The sequence below is a fragment of the Leptidea sinapis genome, chromosome 17, assembly GCF_905404315.1.
Source record: "Leptidea sinapis chromosome 17, ilLepSina1.1, whole genome shotgun sequence".
Taxonomy (NCBI): domain Eukaryota; kingdom Metazoa; phylum Arthropoda; class Insecta; order Lepidoptera; family Pieridae; genus Leptidea; species Leptidea sinapis.
In genome coordinates, this window is record NC_066281.1 from 6,590,472 (window position 1) to 6,612,575 (window position 22,104).

The following is a 22,104-nucleotide window of genomic DNA, read 5'->3' on the forward strand; positions in this document are numbered from 1 at the left end:
CGTGCACTTAGCCTCTTGATTGAGCGATTGTGTTTTTCCATTCGTCTTCTTATTCCAATCAGCCCAGACCTTCCCAGAAGTCTAGCAGCCTGATCATATTGCTACAGGCATCAGCGAGTGATGCTGGAGATTGGAGGATTTGTGCCCGTATTCTATGAGCACGTGTTATAGCGGTTCTTCTGCCTCCTTGCATTCTGTGTCTGTCACACCTACAGTAAATAGATGCTTATTTATTAATACGGCTTTACTCACGATTTATCGGTGTGGGTACCGACTAGGTTCGGACCATTCGGAGGTCCTTAATCAAGGTGAGTGTAGTGGGTTCGCGATAATGTCCCGTCTCTTACTGCGGACTTGGGCTCGTAGTGCCTGTACCTGTATCCACACCGATAAATCGTGAGGAAAGCCGTATTAATAAATAAATTAACAATGTCTCATGAAAGTTTTAATAATTTAAGTAGATGCTTGTTTGAGGGACATTGGCCGGTATCACCTGCAATCTTATGTATTCTGTGTAGTTTCATCATATTGGGGATAAACCTATTTCGCTAATCTCTCCATTCTGTTAGATGGGCTTCGTCCATTTTTTTCTTAGCCACTTTTTCATTTGTGTTAGAAGGTAGCAGTGGTTCTGGTCCATATACTAGAGCCTCTGTAAGGTGCAAGTCCTCTCTTTGCACGCAGAATAATTACCGCCCGCTGGGACAATGCTCCTGTTAGCTCACACATACACACAAAAACGTCCATAGTCTCGTCAAACTGGAAAGCTTGGAGAAGTACAAATCGAACTCCCCCGTACAATTTTGTATTATTTAATTATAAATGTTTTAATTGTTATAGAGTTTTAGATTTTTTTCCTTTAATTGTAGTATAAGACGGTATTACTAGCCAATATTTATAATTCTGGACCTGGAAGGATCTGGACAATAAATCAAACAGAGTGACCATGCCGTGGCGAGATACCCATTGTTTCGACAAAAACACCAGTGTGTGCAATTCACACCATTCAAGTGAAACCTTCAAAAATTTTCGCTACAAGATAATGAGTACTAAAGTAAAAGTAAAAAGAGTTCTACGAAAGTAAAATTTCGGGAAAAGGATAATTGTAGGTTTTAGTGATGATCACAGTAATGCAAAGTAAACCTATAAACAGAATATGAAGTCCTGGTATTCGCGTCATATATATAAGACAATCTCTTCTTCAACTATGAACGCCTGGTACTAAAACCAAATTTATAATTAATCCTATCTTATTCTATACATTTACCTGTTTGTGTCTCTTTCGTCTTGGCTTTTTCGTTTCATCGAGTTTCAAATCACAACTATTCTAAAGAAGTTCCCCTTCAAAAAATAATTCCATTATTTAATCATTACAGATTTTCTTCCATGGCTCAAAGATGTCATCTCTCCACAAACACCTTGAACCAAGTCACCTGCCGGCTGACTACGGTGGTGAACTGCCCACCATAGACTACTCCGGCGCCGAGTGGTACCCCGTTATCAATGAAGTTCTGCCGCACATACATAAGTGGAACACTTACGGCTTTGCCAAAAATACTTAATATTCAGACACATTCTTTAAGCTAAGACCAGGACGGTATATTTTAATGGCATAACTACAATAAGTATTTTTTTAAACTTTTATCATCGTGGAATTTTTCGGCTCACATTCATTAAATGAAGACCAGTAAAGTATATTTTATTTATTAACGTCGTTATTAGTAGTGCGTGTCATGAATTAGGAAATCAAAGACCCAATCGAATTAGACGCCACGTGAACATATTGATGTACTATTACGGCCTTACAAATAAACTTTGTATAAACTTATACCTGACTAACGCAAGAATATAAAAGTTAATTACCAATAAACATTTTGATTGTGATTGGTTTATTCGGACGTTTAACGTTTCCCGCGTTTATTGGCAATGCTGCTTGTCATTCAGAATACTTCCGAATTATCATTGAATTAAGAATGTTGTCAGCGATATAGTCAGGTATAGTTTATTTATAGGGCCTTTAGTGTCAAGTGTCAGATCTGCCGTGACTACGATTAATGCAATTGGATCGAAATAGCGGCTACAAATAAATAAAATATATATTGTGGGCACCTATAATAATAATAACTATATAAAGTTAACGATGCTTTCGGTGAAAACCCGCATTTGAAGATATTACTATGTAAACTCAAATCTGAGTTTCGGGCTTCTATTAAAGGGAAGAAAAACTGAATATTAAAGCAACTCTAAGTAAAGGATAGGATCTCGTTTATTGAACGATACAAATGATCAGGTTTATATAATATTATACTTATTGTAGTGTTCACTGTACCTGCCATGAGAATGACAATAACATAAATTAATAGGGTCATGGTTTGCCATAATATTGTCTAGGGGACTTGCAGTATAGAAGTTTAAATATATATGATATTGATAAGTAGTTTTATAAAAAATATTCCTATCCATGTGGCAGTTCTCATTATGTTAATGTGTAATTGTAGTTTGGAGGCATTTGTAGTGGCTTATTTAAGAATACAGAACCGTAGATATATTTGATACTTCTAGATAGACTGTGACAAAAAAATAAGAATACAGAACCGTAAATAATTACGTAACAGCAAGAGGCTTTGTCAGAGTATTCCAAATTTCAAATATAAACCCCCATTAAAAAGAAAGATTTTTTAAATACAGTTGTATTATTATATGTGAAATAGTTTCAATAAACTAAAAAATACACAAAAGTATCAATCTGTGGTTATTCTTAAAGCCAGGTTCGTATTTTGTTTGTTTTTTAATAAATAACATTTTTTTTTCATTGTTCTGTATTCTTAGTTAAGATATATCATAAAAATGGACCAATTATATTAAGTAAAGACTTATAATTTTAAGTAAAAGGGCAGACATTGTTAAGTAAAAGTTATTCGTGCGTACAAAAAATTTTTAGTATATATAAGAATAGTATAAAATATAGAGGTTTTTATATGAATTGACTTGAATATGGACCAATGTTGAACGTGGAACACTGTGTTATTAATTAACGCGATCTAAAGTTATAACGAATGAGCTTTTTGTGTTTATCTTACCTCTGTCACTACATAATTAATTAATACATGACATGACAAATTCAAATTCAAATATTTTTATTCAAAATAGGATTTAAAATCACTTATTGAACGTCAAAATCTACCACCCATTCAAAAGAGACTGCCTCAGACCTGAGAAGAATGGGCGCAAGAAACTCAGCGGGCTGTTTTTTTTAAAATATAAAATATGGATTACAATGTAATATCGTACAATAAACATTTATAATTAAAGAGCCTGAGGGTGTTCGCTTTATTCCCAGTCCGTGGTGTCATTAAGAATTTGCTTATGCTGACAAGTAATATAACACCTGGAGTAGATAACTTAACATTTCGTTTATAATTAAGGCAGTAATAGAACGGCGCACGCACACATACACATGATTTACACGGCTTCTAAGCAATCTTAGGAAGACAAAACTGCTGAGTGCCACGCCGGATGCTAGACGCTGTCCGAGTCATATTAGCTGCGCCGTCCGCGTCATCAATCTTTTTGTATGTACCAACCCTAGCGCTCCGCCCAGACATAAGTATATATTTCAAGGAGACCGCTGAGATACACTACTGTTCTATTACTGTACTTTTTTTTATGATAATAAGGGACGAGACGAGCAGGACGTTCAGCTGATGGTAATTGATACGCCCTGCCCATTACAATGCAGTGCCGCTCAGGATTCTTGAAAAACTCAAAAATTCTGAGCGGCACCACAATTGCGCTCGTCACCTTGAGACTAAGATGTCAAGTCTCATTTGCCCAGTAATTTCACTAGCTACGGCGCCCTTCAGACCGAAACACAGTAATGCTCACACATTACTGCTTCACGGCAGAAATAGGCGCCGTTGTGGTACCCATAATCTAGCCGGCATCCGGTGCAAAGGAGTTTTTAAACGTGAAGGTGTAGGTGGCGTAGCATATTGAACACGGGGCGATTAACATGACATGTTTGATATCATACACTTATAATATAGTAGCTTATAGACGACCTGGCAGCTCGAGAATACGTTGCCAATTTTGATTTGTCTATTCAATTAATTCAAAATACTAGCTAGGGAGCTAAGTCCAAGTGTGGCTGACTGTTTACGACTTGACAATAAAAATCGGTTACAGTAACAATATATTCGCTTACCTTTCCTATCTTGCTGTATCTGCGTTAGTAATGTCCTTCCCTCTCGCACCTTTTGTTCGTCTAGACGCTATTATATTGTAAGTCTGCTTGTGACTATAGGTAGGTACTATTTGTTTTTATGATTTTTGAGTTCCGAATGTTCGTTAGATTTTTGTAATTGTATTACAAATTTGTTCATTTATGGTGAATGTTATTATTGAATACATTTTGATAAATTGAAAAATATATGATATGACCCAAACTAAAAAATATTTTTATAAACATTTTATTAATATTAATATGTGTTTATTAAGAATTTCATTTGTAATATAAATATATAAGGCTGTGAGTGAGGTAAAGCTGTGACTAACAGTATGTTACTGCATACGAAAATGTTAACATATTTATGCCTTATATGAGATGTGTTTTACGTTAGATCATTTATTCGTGTAGATAGACTGTGACAGGTGTGGAAACGTCGAAAAAAATGTACATGTTAACAGTTAGAACACAAAGTGACATACAAATCGTGAATGTAAAACGTAGCTTGTCACACACTACACTAATAAACCTGGCCTATGTTCATCGGTTGTCTAGCAGCAAGAGGCACTATCCAGACGTATAAATTAGTAAATAAGTATTAGAAGTAGTATGAATACCGAAATTAAAAAAAAGTTTTATGAAACACACTTGAATGGAGTTGGTAGGTGTTGTAAATTACAAAAGTTAACACTTATTATAAATAGGTTATGTTAGATTAAGATATTGTATTAACAAAATAAAGGTTAATTCTTAAATAATTTAAACGTCTAGATAGAATGTGGCAGCTGTGAACAGGTCGAAAAAATAGCGGCGATCTGCTAACCTCTATTGTCAGCAACGCTCGCACACTAACACAAAGTGTCTAACAAATCGCGAGTGTAAGACGTAGCTGTCAAGCACACATAAGTAAATCTGGCCTGTTGTTATGCGTTGCCTATCTAGATGTATTAATTATTTTAGGTGTTATTATAGTACCAAAGTTTATATTATGCGAAATTAGATAACATAAAATTATTAAGTAATGTTTTGGGATTCTTTATTATACATATACAGCGTCGCGCTGTGATGGCGATATTAAATAAACATACTGGTATAACTCTTTAACCGTATTTATAAAAAAATATTTAAAAATAAACTACATATTTCACTTAAATAAATCAATTGTCCATAATATCATTTCGGAACACCCTGTAAGTAATATAGTGTAGTAGCCGTGCGCTAGCGTAGGCATTGACACGTGCTCTCTTATGCGACCACGTAAGTGTGATTTAAATTTTGTTTCTTAAATATATGATTTGTTGTTTTGAAAATTTCAATTAATAAATTTTAATTTTAAAATTATTTTTTACGATTATGATTCAGTTAGATAGCTCTACCGCGTTCATTTAATGTCGCCATTTAACAAAGAATTCATTTAATAAATGAAATAATCAACTACGTTAAAATGTTTTTGTTTGTGAAAACAATTTCGCCGGTAACCTGTTTGCTCAATGATGTAGATATGTTTCGCGTAAACGAATGAATGTGACATAAATAAATTGCAAGTAATTATTAAGAATTTTTTTGTGTAATGACTTCATCACCTTACCCTTCGGAATAAACAGAGCATATTCCAAACTCTTAACTCTATCAGCCTTTCACAGTCAATGGTCGTGTAGTTTAGAACCTTCCTGAGATTATCTTGAATTTTCGAGGGTTTTCGCTGGTAAGCTGGCCACACTTATGTTATCCTGGAATATATAATAGGACATTCAGGCTTGCGTGAGTTACTGTTTCATCTTCGACTCTGTTCTTAGAGCTGATCCGTACCTAACGCTGATTGTGAAAAGATGCTTAGTAAAATATTATTAGGAATAACTTTTTGTCTTTAAAAAGTGGTGAAACGTATTATGAGTTATTCTGAGAGTAAATGCAGCGAATAGTGATTCTCTTATAACGACACCATTGGTGAAGAGTTTTCGTGAATTTAACAGGTTTGGGAGCCATGATACTCTTCATACAACTCAAGACACATATGTAAAAATCAAGGTGTAGAAAGCTTTCAACAGCAAGTGAAGTAATTTATTATAAGAGATTTAGTGGTGTGTGGACTGCGATGGTCTGGGCTGTTTAGATAAGAAGACCAACGAACACGCACATTGGCCCTATCAAACTAACAAACTAACGAGTGCTGTGTGATCCTTCATGGTGCCCACCATACGGATATCGGGTCAAATTCAAATTCAAATTCAAATATTTTTATTCAAAATAGGATTTAAAATCACTTATTGAACGTCAAAATCTATCACCCATTCAAAAGAAACTGCCTCAGACCTGAGAAGAATGGGCGCAAGAAACTCAGCGGGCTTTTTTTTAATAAAAAATATGGATTACAATGTAATATCGTACAATAAACATTTATAATTAAAGAGCCTGAGGGTGTTCGCTTCATTCCCAGTCCGTGGTGTCATTAAGAAAATCGTTTATGCTATAATAACCTGTCACCTGATGAGTCGATCTATCAGTTTCGGAAATTGAAATATTTTGATTTAAAATAGGATAGATATATTTAATATCACTTATTGAAAGTCAAAACTACCACCCATTCGAAAAAGTATGCCTCAGACCTGAGAAGAACGGGCGCAAGAAACTCAGCGGGCTTATTTCTTTTTTCCTCAAAAGAATATGGTTACAATGTAATATAATGTATAATTTAATAGCCTGAGGGCGGTCGCTCCTTTCCCAGTCTGTGGTATCATTAAGAATGTTATTTATGTTATAGTAACCTTTACCACACAAAAGTTTTTAACAATTCTTTTGAATTTCGTAATACATTTGTTTTGACCATTTTCTTGGACTTACTAACTCGACTTAGCCGAGTATTAGGCATTATAAGGTTATGTCTGTTCCTGGTGTTAACATTATGGTTATGACAGTTTCTATCAAACTAACTTATGTTCCTAAGTAAGTACATACGATATATACAATAAATTGAGAAGTAACAGTTAATATGTTAAGACCAGTATCGCTTCTTTATGTAGTTTGCCCGTTGGGTAGTGCAGCGTCATAGCAGGAGAGAGTATCCATGAATGTATTAGGCTGAAAGACAGTGACAACACTGGGATTTTGCTAACCATCTCAGTCACTGAGCTCCTCCTTGCCAGTTCATCCACTGCATCACATATGTGGCATAGTCCCACAAATTATCTCCCCGTCATTTCTCATTTGTCTGAACAAGCTTCCAATTGTGTGAAAAGAAGATCATCAATGAAGAAATCATCTGTTAAGTGATAACTTCTTATGGGAGGGTAAACTGCTTCGTAACGTAACGCGTTACGGCACCAGTTTGTCTGGCTTCCCTTTCTCTCACGCATACGTCAGCGGTAGGCAAGCTCCACTCCTCTCACTCTAACAAATTTTTACTTTAATAGGATTAAATAAAGATACAAAAACTAATCACCTTTTTATATCGTAGTAGCAACGTGCAGTCAGGTGTAAATTGCTCTGATGAGTGACGGTGTACTACGTGGCTGAACAATCATAATAATTGATAGTGTAAAAGATATTTTTGTTCAATCACAGTAATGTTCTTTCAGACCAAAAATTATTCCTCGAAATCTACATCATAAATGGAGAGCCATTTTTTGTTCGGTTTTATTTCAAAAACTATTGAACAGATCGGAATAATACTTATATACCAAAAATATTTTAACAAAAATACCGACTTCAAAAACACTATTCAAATACAATAGATATAATATGCACTAAAAAGTATAAAAATAATTATGTATTTCATATACAATCTAATTAATTAATCTAATTCTAGTTACGATTATTGTTATTTATGTAATCGGTGTCCTTCCGCCGCGACTCGCTCTCGCCTCTCGCCTCCTCACGACTCAAGCACATCTCACCTATAACTACATAGTTATAGGTGAGATGTGGCTAACTAACAATAATTTATCTAAATTTGTGTAGATTGAGAGTTGACTAAGAATTGAAGAGTTCCTTTACTTTGCCATGGATTCGGAAATCAGAACTTAACCAAACTCTCACCAAACTACACTGGCCTGCAAAAGTAAGTATCACACTTTTCAAATTAATTGTTTTTCTTCACTATGGAAGGTAGAGATTTAAGATTAAAAACGTTTTGTTGCAAATTTTATAGGCTTTAATTCTTAGAAACTAAAATTATACATTAGTAACATTTTTAACTTAAAAAAGATAAAACAATGAAAATAGACATTTTTAGTTTAGTGTAAAAAAATTCAACTAAAATGTTACATGTTATTTAATTTTTAATAATTGGTATTGCCTCCTCGAGCTCTGATTACAGCTTCGAGCCGGTTTGGCATACTGAACACTAGGTTTCGGAGCCGATGTTGGGGAATATTCTCCCATTCTTCTACCAGGGCCTGCTTTAGTGCCCTGAGGGTAGTAGGTGGTGGTCTGCGATTTCTGACTAGCCTCCCAAGCTCATCCCAGGCGTGTTCAATCGGGTTGAGATCAGGACTTCTTGATGGCCAAGCCATCACGCTGATATCGACCTCCTGAATATACTCTTGTACGATATGAGCCGTGTGTGGCCGGGCATTATCATGCATCAGCATCGATCCATCACCCATATTTGCTAAATACGGCCCTGCATACTCATTGAGAATCTCTTGAGCATATCTTTGCCCAGTGAGGGTGCCATTTTCTATGGCTACTAGCTCTGTGCGACCTTCTGAAGATATGCCAGCCCATACATGTACACTGCCTCCACCGTATTGGAATCTTTCTGAGATGCAGGCTTGAACGTATCGCTCACCAGGTCGCCTGTAAACACTTCGCCTTCCATCAGAAGTGTAAAGGGAGAATCGAGACTCATCTGCAAACAAAATTCTTGACCATTCTTCTTCATCCCACTGCATGTGTTCACGGGCGTGTCGCAGTCTCGCTACTCGATGCTGTCTCTCGAGTTTTGGGCCACTCGCTGGTCTTCGGGGTTTCAAATTTGCTTCAGCAAGTCTTCTTCTCACTGTACTGTCACTAATGTAGTCCCTCCGGGTCTGAAGTAGCTGTTGCTGGACTTCAACTGCATTTTGGTGGTGATTTCTTAACACAGTGGAAATAATATAACGATCTTCTCGGGCACTAGTACACCTGGGTCTGCTATTACAAGGTCCCCTAGGATGGTGTCCAGTCTCTTCGTACCTTCGCTTTACCTTCTGGACCGTTCGTACCGTCACACCCACCATTCTTGCAGTGCGATGCATACTGATGCCTAGTTCCAGAAAAGCCATGATCCTAGCACATTCTTCAACTAAAAGAGGCATGATAAAAAAATGTTATGTGCTTTTTAGCATAAATTTTTAAAACAAGACCCATCGATCTTGAAAAAATTTAAAACAGAAAGAAAAATGTGAATGGTAAAATTGTAATTCGGAAACGTCCACTTTGAAAAAGGAATGGTTTTGTTTTTGAAGTTTTTTTTCAGCCAATTCTTAAAAGAAAGTTACCGACTATAAAAATTTTATGTACAAAATTAAATTCTCTTTGGAGTCCTTTTTATTTCGAAAGTATATCTTGTGAACTTAAAACGTTATCCCAATTTTAAAAGTGTGATACTTACTTTTGAAGGCCAGTGTATTTTTGAAGTATATATATCCTTGCCGATAAAAAAAGAATCATCGAAATCGGTTGGCGCGATATTGAGTTATTCGTAAATTTATCATCCACTTTGCTATACGTATGTATAGCAAATTTAAGACTTTATAGTTTTCTCTTGGATGCCATTGTCAGATCTGCACCAAATTTCAATGCGATCACACGGGAAGCACCAACTTTCAAATAAAAAGAATTATCATAATCGGTTCACCCAGTCGAAAGTTATGAGGTAAAAACATACCGACGAATTGAGAACCTCCTCCTTTTTTGAAGTCGGTTAATAAAATGCAACCTCAATTTTTTTGACTTAGAAACCATAGCTAAATAATCTTAGATTAGAGATCTTATATTAAGAGCGGGCGTAAAAACTTCCAAAACTCAAACGATTTGACAAATAAACTTGAATAAACCAAGAATATGCAATATTTTACCAATAGACATTTTGCTTATGATTGGTATTTGAACCTATAACCACAGTAGACATATGTACCAGTACGGAAACTACCTACGAACGTTCGAAATGACGCACTCACACAAACATGCTCATCGACGAGGCCCCTAAGCGGTTTTCGCGGTTAAGACGAGACGAGTGTCACGCTGTTATTTGTTTCCGAGTACTTTTTAAAAATGCCAGCATATTGCGTGGTAAACGGCTGTTTGAACTCGGTTCCATCAAAACTCCGGTTTTCGTTTTTAAAACTATAAAGTAGTATACTATGAATAATTTATTGTTACATTATCATAATAAATAGTAGGTATTCGAATTAAAAGTGCGTGAGATCGATTATAATAAATTCGGGTACATAATCCACAATGGTAAACTAAGATGGTGCCTGCAATATTTACTGTCATTTATTTTTATGTGTGTGGTTTGGTTTTCGAGGATGTTTTTATATATTTATTTATTTTGGACAAAAAATAGTTACCTACATGTGTTTTGTCATGGTTTTCGTGGGTGTTGAAACCAATACTAGCTAGTGCTGTAAAAATGAAATTTTAAGATGGTGGCTGCAAAAAATTATCAACTTTTTTGTCACGGGTGTCGTTTTCATAGTTTTTGAGGATGTTAAAACTGAGAGTGCTGTTAAAATGTAAATCTAAGTTGGTGCTACATGAAATTCGAAATTATCAACTTTTTTATCATGGGTGTTGTTTTCATGATTCTTGAGGGTGTTGAAACCATTAATGCTGGACTTTTGAAATAAAATTGTGTCTTCACTGAAACTCTCTAAAATCTCGGAAACGATATCCGTACTGATTTTATTGAAAATGTCACATATCGTCATCACGAAAACGATAATTGCCCCGTCTTGACATGATCGTAGCTTGACTGCAGGGATGAGTTTCTTAAGACTGTGATAGAAGTGAAACTTCAACGGACAAAGTTTAAAAGCACATATTTCAAAGTTCCCGTCAATATTTCAAATATGATATTTCAACGAGAATTTAAAAAATTGAAAAGTTGTTTAAAAATATTCCATAACAGTGTCTTATGCAATATTTATATGCATAGTCCTATATTTTTATGTATAGTGTATAAACATACAAAGTTCCCGTCAATATTTCAAATATAATATTTCAACGAGAATTTAAAAAATTGAAAAGTTGTTTAAAAATATTCCATAACAGTGTCTTATGCAATATTTATATGCATAGTCCTATATTTTTATGTATAGTGTATGTTTATACACTATACATAAAAATCTTACGCTTTTTACTTTTTTACGCTCCGCAACGCCCCATAAGGAACTTCGTTCCTAAAATACAGTCGATTTCAGAACCTCGTCATTTTTAGAAGTCGTTTAGAAAAATAACTGACAACCCTATTGCTTCAATGGAGTGTACGCATGTATAGGTAAGTATTTTATCAACAAGGCTTAGTTTCCATACTGGTACATATGTCTACTGTACTTTAACGATCCCCGCGTTTATTCGCAAGGCTGCACATCAAAATTATCATTGTAGTGGTAGTGTTGTCATACTTACATATATTCAATATTTTGCATGTTCTTGGATTATTCTCAGGTACTTATAACTTTATACCAAGTATATTTGCAAGGCCAATCAACTTTACGCATTACAATTTTACTTATTTATTTATATGTATCGCAGGAATTCTGATAAAATATTTTTTGTAATGTCAAGTTATTTTTTTAAAATACCTATAAGTAATATACTGCAATTACATACATTGTTCATAATAATTGCATTTTCGATAACATTATAATTAGCCAATAATTATTTTAACAATAATTCGTTGTAATAACAATTACCGAGTAAGTCAAGGGCATACTGGATCTTTATTTAAAATTCGAATATTATTAGATCATTCTAGATCACGTAAGTCTTGCCATAAATAATATTACAACTTAACAACCTCTAATGTTTACTTTTTTTTAATTCAAATATGGAACGCGTTTATTATTTTTTAGAAACTCATTTCCAGCCATTTCAGATATTTAATAGGGGTGTTGAACAAAACTGAATTGCAGTGATTGTGGTCGACAGTGGGTGTGGACTGTGGAGTGTGGAGCCGTCTGTCATTTATAAGATACTTCAAAGGCTAGGTATCAATCGTATGTTAGACTATTGTAGTTTCAATAGTTATTATTTATTGACTTAATAGCACACAGTACCCTCATGACACGACACAAGTAAGGTACATCCCTATCTCCAAACCACACACCACTACTCTTCCAAACCTACAACATAAATGACTAAAACTAACAATGTATCATTAAAGCAGATACTTACTAAGGAGGATGCGGCCAAAGACCATATTATAAGATCGGGGCGGCCGCGTTAAGGTACGGACAGACGTGCTCATTACTAGCACGAAAGCATGCTTTTATTGAGCATGTGCTCATTAGTAGCACGTGTGTACTATAATGAGCATACTTATTTAGAGCGTGCTTAAAAATCAACCGACGTTTGATTTTCGAGCATGCTACCTGAGGCGCGGGTAGAAGGGGGCGTGCTCCGAGCGCGTCTGAACAGGTTTGCTTATTAGCATGCTATTGTCGATTTGATCTCGATCCGCGGCGGGTGACTATGATTATTTTATTGAGTTCTGTATGGATATCACTGTCACTATATCTTTGTACATCCATTTTGTCCAAGAGCCTGGTGCCAAATAGCAGCACGTCTGTCCGGTACGTTTGCTTTGAGCATGCTTATTTATGAGTATGCTTAAGCAAGCATGCTTATTGCTGCTAAATGTGAACAGTTGCATGAGCATGCTCACTTTAAGCATACTTAGAAGCACGCTTTTTTTGAGCACGTCTATCCGTACCTTTATGTTAGATCTGAAAAAGTTGTAAATGCCAGAATTTCCCGAATAAGGAAAAAAAATTGAAGGTGAAGAGACTACCGATAGATATGAACACTAAGAATTAAAGGTATTAAAATTATATGTTGTTTTAAAACACATTTCATATTGTTGTTTCACTAAACAAATTCAATAATAATAAGATATACACAGCACTAATGTTGCACAATATGTCAGCCGTATAGCTACAGATATACTGCTATAAGCATTTCGGTGACGCGAACTCACGAGATTTTATCAATCCAAAAAGTGTCTAACTATATAATATATTCATATTTTTTTATATATTTGTTTATCGTGTCGGTCATGAGCATGTCGGGGACACGAACCGATTAGATTTTCCCCTACCAAAAAGTGCCCAACGCGGCTAAAGAAATTTTCACTTCAAAAACTATCGCGGTAAATGAAGATTCCCCCTAGGACTCGTTCGCGTATCATCAACGAAGACTTGAAGTTTGTTGATACACGCACACTAAAACAAAGTGAATCGCGTGTATCAGACGTAGCTGTCATGCACACTAAAGTAATAAGCCTGGACTGTTGTCATGCAGTGCCTAACAGCAGGAGACTCTACCTAGACATATAAATTATTTAAGTTAATACCTGTACCAACTGACAACCAACCTCTCTTTGCATGTGTGGCATTCCATAACCAAATTGATATATAGCACGAATAGCTCTTCTGCAGCGCAAAAACTATATTTACGTCACTAATAGCTGCGTCTGTGGTCACAAGCATGGCCGCATAGCAAACTTCTGTATATGCTAAAAACTGTAGAAGCCTTGTTACAGCATCTTACAAAATTGTGGGTGTAGAGATATATTTGTAGCTATCGTGTTTACAATAAATATTTATCGGATATCGTCGCAATTAGATTAGCAACAAATCAAATAAAATGAATATTAATTATTATTTGATTCATAAACATTATGTGATAGGTATTATCTTAGAAAACTGTATTAAACTATATTATACAGAATCATTAGTAGAAAAATTTAAAGATGTAAACATTTTGACTGTTGCTTCTCAATACATTTTTGATAATGTTCTGTATGTTCATTAGCACATTGAGTAATTTTCTAGAAACTGTGATATTCATAATGTTAACACGAAGAACAAACATAAACTTGTTATACCTACTACTCGGTTGGGTCGCCTTAGTAAGTATTTTGTTGGGCGATGTATATGCTTCTACAATATGATCCCAGAAAATGCACAAAACAAATCTATAACGAAATTTAAAAGAATTGTTAAAAAACGTTTGCGTAGGAAAGGTAGTAGGAAACTATAGCATAAACGATTTTCTTAATGACACCACAGACTGGGAATGAACGAACACCTCAGATATCACATTCTAATCTATATAAAAAAAATAGCCCGCTGAGTTTCTTGCACCCATTCTTCTCAGGTCTGAGGCAGTCTTTTTTGAATGGGTGTTAGTTGTTGACGTTCAATAAGTGATTTTCCCCATACCATTTTGAATAAATATATTTGAATTTGAATATATTCAAGAACTTATTATAACTTATAATACTTAAGCTTTTGGAGAGTAACTCTAGTGATGTCTTCCTAAAATTAGATGTGAAAAATAATTTTAACTCTGGATAGAGAAGTTCTGCTGAGAGAAGTCAAAAATTCAACTCCTTCAATCTATCATTATTTTGGCAATGTGGTAAACCATTCAAGTTATTATTCAAAAATCATAATATTTGGTTTTCCGTTGGCTGCCAACAAGGCGACCCTCTTGGTCCAGCAATATTTAGGCATTGCACCATAACAAAACTAAGTAATATAATATAATGTTTGGAACTTGGATAATGGTACTTTGGGTGGTGAAGTGGAATCTGTTTTAGATGATTTGAAAGTTGTAATAGAAAGTTTTAGCTCAATCGGCCTTAAGTTAAAATTTTCGAAATGCGAAAATTTCCAAATTTTAGACCGGGTTGATGTTGATGTGCATGTGCATGTCCTCAACCCTCTTTACCGATACGGTTCAGTGGTTTGGATACTCGTAAAGTTTCGGTCGTTGCCTTACCAGCATTTCTATCTTCAGTTAATAGTGCACAGCTTTTGGTTACTAGAATTGTAAATCATGTACCAGGTAACTCAGAGATTGCGTATTTGAATGAAGGTAACAATGCTTGGCTAAATATTGCAAATACTCAAAGTTATCCAGACTATTTAAACTGTCAAAAAAAAGCATGAGACGTACTTCTTTGTAAGTCAGTCTTTGATGATCTTTTCTTTTTTGGCCGTGACACAAAATGAGTCGGGCTTTTGGTTACAAGCGTTACCTTCTGCGCCGATTGGAACGCTACTTGACAATATGACATTGTCAATATGCGTGTTTCACTCCAGCTAGGTATAAAACTGAACCAGGCCTGGGCACGGGGCAGGTCGCTAGTGTGGGAGACGATTGCGTCGACACTTTGGCTCCTTCTCATGTCCACGTTACGTCAGTTGGTACTGGGGCTGCTGCTTCGATTGCCGAAGACAGCAAGCGTCGCAAATATGTCGGTCTCAATGAGTCTTTCATCTTTGTGCTGTTTGGTGTCGAGACACTTGGCCCTGGGGCCCAGAGGCGGGGAGAGTGTACAAAGTATACTATTCGCGCCTCAACAGGGCTACTGGAAACCCAAGCGCTGGCAGCTATTTTGAACAGCCTAGCTATCCAAGGAAGAAATGCTACCAGTATTCTTGGTATACTTCCCCGTAATGATAGTTTTTATTTAATGTAATCGTAGTATTGTAAGTATAGTTAGAAGATTTGTTTCCAAGAACTTCTAATTGCAATTGATTTCTATAAGATAAATTTGTATTTTAATTGATACTTAAATAATGTCCCTAAAACAAAGTCACCATACTGATTATCAGAATGAAAATGGATAAGATAAAAAAGATAAATTAAATTGAACAATTGATTTATAAGTAAAAGACATATTTCCGTGATTGTGTGTTTATAAGTATTACTGAAATACGTGAGTGCAACTATAACTTTATTATACAAATGATTTAAGTTTTCTTTAGTGTTAATTCCGCCAATATTTGTTTTTAAAACAATTCGACACGTGTTTCGCCTCTACACGAGGCATCCTCAGGACGTGTTGTCTCGCCAAAATCTGGCACATGACTGAATCAAATGAAAATTATACCCTCGTCCCATGAAATGACGCGCTGTGATTGGTCGGCTGTTGTGACGTATTACCCCCGGAAGAGATACGTAACAAAGGTGATGGGACAAAATTTGTTTGTTCATTCAACAATGTAAATATGATATTTTTGTGTTTTATTATTTCTAATTGCTCTAACACATTTAAGCGAAATCCTTTTTCACATGTATGTAAAATATTAAAATTATTATTGTTTCCGAGTGAGTGACCTGTATCAATTAAACGTTTCGTGAAGTGTGATTTTTCGGGATGATTATTCCTAAATGCGGCAATATGTTCCTTTAATCTAATTTCGAAATTTCGACCTGTTTGTCCTATATATACCCCATTACAAGTGTCACAACTTAGTTTATAAACGCCTAAATAAACGCATAAAACAAATATTGGCGGAATTAACACTAAAGAAAACTTAAAGCATTTGTATTATTATGGATTTCCGCAAAGTTACGCCTAATTCAATATTTTTTTTTATAATTTTATTCTTAATTAACGTTTTATGTAACGGCTCGTCTTTACTTTTAATTATAATATGGTGACACAGTTCCAATACATCGTCGACAGTCGATGACATACCCACTTACGTAGTTTCTTAACATGCTCGCATTTGGTCCGGCTGAACCACACGTGGACGTTGTCTGGAAGCGGACCATATTCGATGGTATATCACATTGTCCATCACATAAAACTATTATTATTACCAGTTCATGGTATTCGACCTGTATGTAGAGCTTCACGTGAAGATGGAGCTGATTAAAAGGGAACCTCTCTGCTTCTTTCACATTGGAGTTCACTTACGTAACATTAATTTTATTGTGTAATTTCCTACAAACTCTTAAGTAGGGAATTTCACAAATATTAAATTGATTGCATATGCGGCCTCGATAAATAGCATTCTGAAACTATTTCAAGCCTATTTGCAACCAAATACACACAAACAAAATTCATTCTTGAAAAACATCTTTGGTTTCGTCAAATTGACGTTAGAATTCCGAACAAACAGCTGTCATCTTCTAATTTCGTTCGGAACGTCAATGATTTAGAGTAGGTTTATAAATTCGAAATGTCAAGCAATGACGTTCGGGACGAAACTTGGAAACGAATGGAACCGTATTAGGAAACATCCGAAACTTCGTTTTTCGTTGAATTAGAGTAGACCTACTGAAGTACTAATTTGACATGTTTACATTGCGTCTGTAATACAGACATTTTTGGTTGTCATAAGTTACTTCCCAATGTTGGAATGAAATATAACTCTTCAAATTAGTTGGATTAATATAATGTTCATTTCAATCGTTCACCATTCGTTGACGAATATTGTCTACGGTTCCGATTTTCGTCGATGTGTCCGAACACAAAATAGAGTAGGGTCACTACCGAAACTTCGTTTACGAAGTTTCGATTCGGAGAAAGAGAGTAGACCCCCTGGACCGCGTCCGATGGTTCGGTCGGATCAGGGCACCTATTACGAAAACCGAAATACGTAGTTTCGGTCCGAAACGAAAGAACGACGAACTTCGATTTAAATCCTATTCCCAAAGTACTTCGGATCCGAATAGTGCGGACGTAATTCGTTTCGGAACCATAGACATAAAAAAATTGTACAAAGATGATATGAATGTACATACTTATATTACCGGTAAATCGTGCCAAAACCGATAACAAATTAGAAATTTAAAAATAAGTTTTTCGTTATGTTAACATCTATTTAAATAATGGAATTGCTTTATATTCCGTTTAAGTTATCTATTTAAAAAATAATCCTATTTTACTGCAAGAAAATATGCTTTATTAGTTAAATTAAATTTGCCGTATCATGTCATCTACTGCATTATATTTTTATTTAGTCTCTGGTAGTTTAACATACTTTCGCGGTTTTTTAGTTTAAATTTTTTCAGAAGTAATGTGAAAGTTATATGCGAGTAAGTATTATTTAGAATAGAATAGAAACACTTTATTAGCAATAAAAAAAACACTCACACAAAAAAAAACAATTTACAATATTAATTAGTATAGTAGTATTTAATTATTAATATAAAACAAGAAATACTTACTTATAGATTTCAGAAAAATTTAGAAGGCATCCTGGGCGAAAGTAAAAGAACTAAATAATAATTTTAAAAATATAATATATGATAAATTTAATCCCTTTTTTTATTTATATGTACAAAAACCTCTCTTTATCTGCAACAAAAGAAATAATATTTTTTTGTGTTTACACGACTATACACAAATTTTTATGATTTATTAGAATATAATTTGTTGAATATTGAACAGACTAGTCTTCATCTTATCTTTTTATTTTATCACTTACAGGCAGATTGCAATAATAGTTATATCTAGTAGATTATTATTCTTAAATTTCTGTTGAGTAATTATTGTATTACCTCATTTCGTGTGCGTGGTGGTCCAGTAACATATTGGTTCATCCTGCTTTGCATTTCATCTTCCCCGACTGAACACACATGTTATGTAAAACACAACATGCGATTGTGATTTGTGATCTTTGCGACCATTCCTGGCTTGTAATGGAGCTCCTTTATAACTAATATAAATAGTATAACTTACCTTGATAGAGGGATCAATCCCTCTCGTATTTTTATAGTGGCTTTATTAGTATAATCTCTTCACAAAGTTTTTCAAATAAAGTATGATTATGGCGATAATTCATAACAATTTAGGGAATCAACCATCGGGAATTTGTAATTTAATAAATATTGCCGGAGTCGACGTCGCTCTCTTGCTCTTTCAAGGTTTTCTTCGTACAAGAAGACCTCTTCGTACATTAAAAAACGTGCCATTTTATAATAAAATAAATATGTTTTATCTAAAACGAAACATAAAAGTCTGTCGTTAAAAGTGACGTTGTTGATACGAAGTTTCGGTTGACGGATCGTACATTTTTCTATTACGAAAGTGTTTCGAATCCGAAGATCGAAACGAAGTTGGAGATTAGACATTTTGTCTTTCGTTTACCTTATTCCCAAATTCACTCGACACTTACGTTTTCGTTGTTTGACGTCACTTTTAACGACAGACTTATATGTTTCGTTTTAGATAAAACATATTTATTTTATTATAAAATGGCACGTTTTTTAATGTACGAAGAGGTCTTCTTGTACGAAGAAAACCTTGAAAGAGCAAGAGAGCGACGTCGACTCCGGCAATATTTATTAAATAAACAAATTCCCGATGGTTGATTCCCTAAATTGTTATGAATTATCGCCATAATCATACTTTATTTGAAAAACTTTGTAAAGAGATTATACTAATAAAGCCACTATAAAAATACGAGAGGGATTGATCCCTCTATCAAGGTAAGTTATACTATTTATATTAGTTATAAAGGAGCTCCATTACAAGCCAGGAATGGTCGCAAAGATCACAAATCACAATCGCATGTTGTGTTTTACATAACATGTGTGTTCAGTCGGGGAAGATGAAATGCAAAGCAGGATGAACCAATATGTTACTGGACCACCACGCACACGAAATGAGGTAATACAATAATTACTCAACAGAAATTTAAGAATAATAATCTACTAGATATAACTATTATTGCAATCTGCCTGTAAGTGATAAAATAAAAAGATAAGATGAAGACTAGTCTGTTCAATATTCAACAAATTATATTCTAATAAATCATAAAAATTTGTGTATAGTCGTGTAAACACAAAAAAATATTATTTCTTTTGTTGCAGATAAAGAGAGGTTTTTGTACATATAAATAAAAAAAGGGATTAAATTTATCATATATTATATTTTTAAAATTATTATTTAGTTCTTTTACTTTCGCCCAGGATGCCTTCTAAATTTTTCTGAAATCTATAAGTAAGTATTTCTTGTTTTATATTAATAATTAAATACTACTATACTAATTAATATTGTAAATTGTTTTTTTTTTGTGTGAGTGTTTTTTTTATTGGTAATAAATGTTTCTATTCTATTCTATTCTAAATAATACTTACTCGCATATAACTTTCACTTTACTTCTGAAAAAATTTAAACTAAAAAACCGCGAAAGTATGTTAAACTACCACAGACTAAATAAAAATATAATGCAGTAGATGACATGATACGTCAAATTTAATTTAACTATTAAAGCATAATTTCTTGCAGTAAAATAGGATTATTTTTTAAATAGATAACTTAAACGGAATATAAAGCAATTCCATTATTTAAATACATGTTAACATAAGGAAAAACTTATTTGTAAATTTCTAATTTGTTATCGGTTTTGGCACGATTTACCGGTAATATAAGTATGTACATTCATATCATCTTTGTACACTTTTTTTATGTCTATAGTTCCGAAACGAATTACGTCCGCACTATACGGATCCGACGTACTTTGGTAATAGGATTTAAATCGAAGTTCGTCGTTCTTTCGTTTCGGACCGAAACTACGTATTTCGATTTTCGTAATAGGTGCCCAGACCCGACCATTTGCTTAGGCTATCTCTTATATATCCATGACTCGAAAAGAAACACTCATATTTGGCTCTTACCGGGATTTTAACCCGGGATTTCTAGTTTAGTAGGCAGGGTCACTGATTAATGGGTTATATGGGTCGTCAAATGTAATCTGTAAATGTACAAATCGAGATGAGGAATTTGTATATTAAGTTGTATCACGTTCTATGTTAACTGACAGACGTGAGACAATGTAGTAAACTAGAGAATAGCTCGCAGCTGTTATCTGATTGAATCGGAGCAAATGAGTACAATATTTTCAAAAGGCATAAAAGGCATTTATTTTCTCAAAATTGACTCTTTAGAATTATTTTGATGTCATTTCTAATATTATACTAAATACTACTACCGCTTCGGAATCAAATGACACCCTGAGAGAGAAGAAGTGGCGCAAGAAACTATCTCAGCATTCTTTTTAATGAATTATACAATATTATTGTACTGTCAATGCTATTCAAATTCGAATTCAAAATTAATAATACATTTAAATTGATTTAAAAGTAATGCCTGAACAGTGGCTGGGACTTTATTATAAAAGTGTATACATTTACCCTTAAAGCTATTATGTATTTTATGAAGCCTACTAGGATTAGTTACAAGCAATCCCTTATTTCTAGTGTTATAATAATGAAAATCACTATTAAGAGCAACGTCGTCGTCGACGTTCGTGAACGTATATTAAATTTTTATTAATGTACTGACAATGAACAGTCATAATATTTATTTCTTTAAAATTTTCTATGAGAGACTATTTATAACCAAGCAGATATATAGCACAAACAGCTCTCTTTTGCAGAGCAAGACTATATCAATGTCAGCAGCATGACCCCACAGTAAAATACCGTACGTCATGATGCTATGAAAATGACTAAAGTACACCAATCTAGCGGTCGCAACATTCGTTTTTCTCTCTAATCTTTTTAACGGCGTATGCCGCAGAGCTGAGTCTATCTGCTAGTTGGGCAATATGTGGACCCCACTGAAGCTTTATATCTAACGTGATACCCAAAAAGACCGTAGTGTCCACAAGTTCTAATGTCTGGTCATTCATAAGTACGTTGATTTGTACTTTCTGCTGTGTTTGGTGTAAAGAACCGTAAACACTTCGTTTTTATTACTGTTTAAGTACAGATTATTCGTCTCAAACCAACGCACTATCTTTGAGAGTGCATTGCTTACCTCGTCATCAATATCTGCAACTTCAAAAATAAGAGAAGCATCATCAGTAAACAATACAATCTCATGGCTATCACCCACCACAAATGGTAAATCGTTAATATAT

The 22,104-nt window shown here is 34.5% G+C and overlaps 1 protein-coding gene across 3 annotated transcripts in view; it reads left to right on the forward strand.

Annotated features, from left to right (window-relative positions):
* Positions 1-5,783, forward strand: part of LOC126969267 (retinaldehyde-binding protein 1) — a 52,454-nt gene extending 46,671 nt beyond the window's left edge. For all 3 annotated transcript variants that reach the window (XM_050814648.1, XM_050814647.1, XM_050814649.1), the window contains exon 6: positions 1,377-5,783. In XM_050814648.1, coding sequence (XP_050670605.1) covers positions 1,377-1,562 — 186 coding nt within the window. In that variant the 3' untranslated portion in view covers positions 1,563-5,783. The remainder of the gene's footprint in view (positions 1-1,376) is intronic.
* The last annotated feature ends 16,321 nt before the right edge of the window (positions 5,784-22,104 follow it).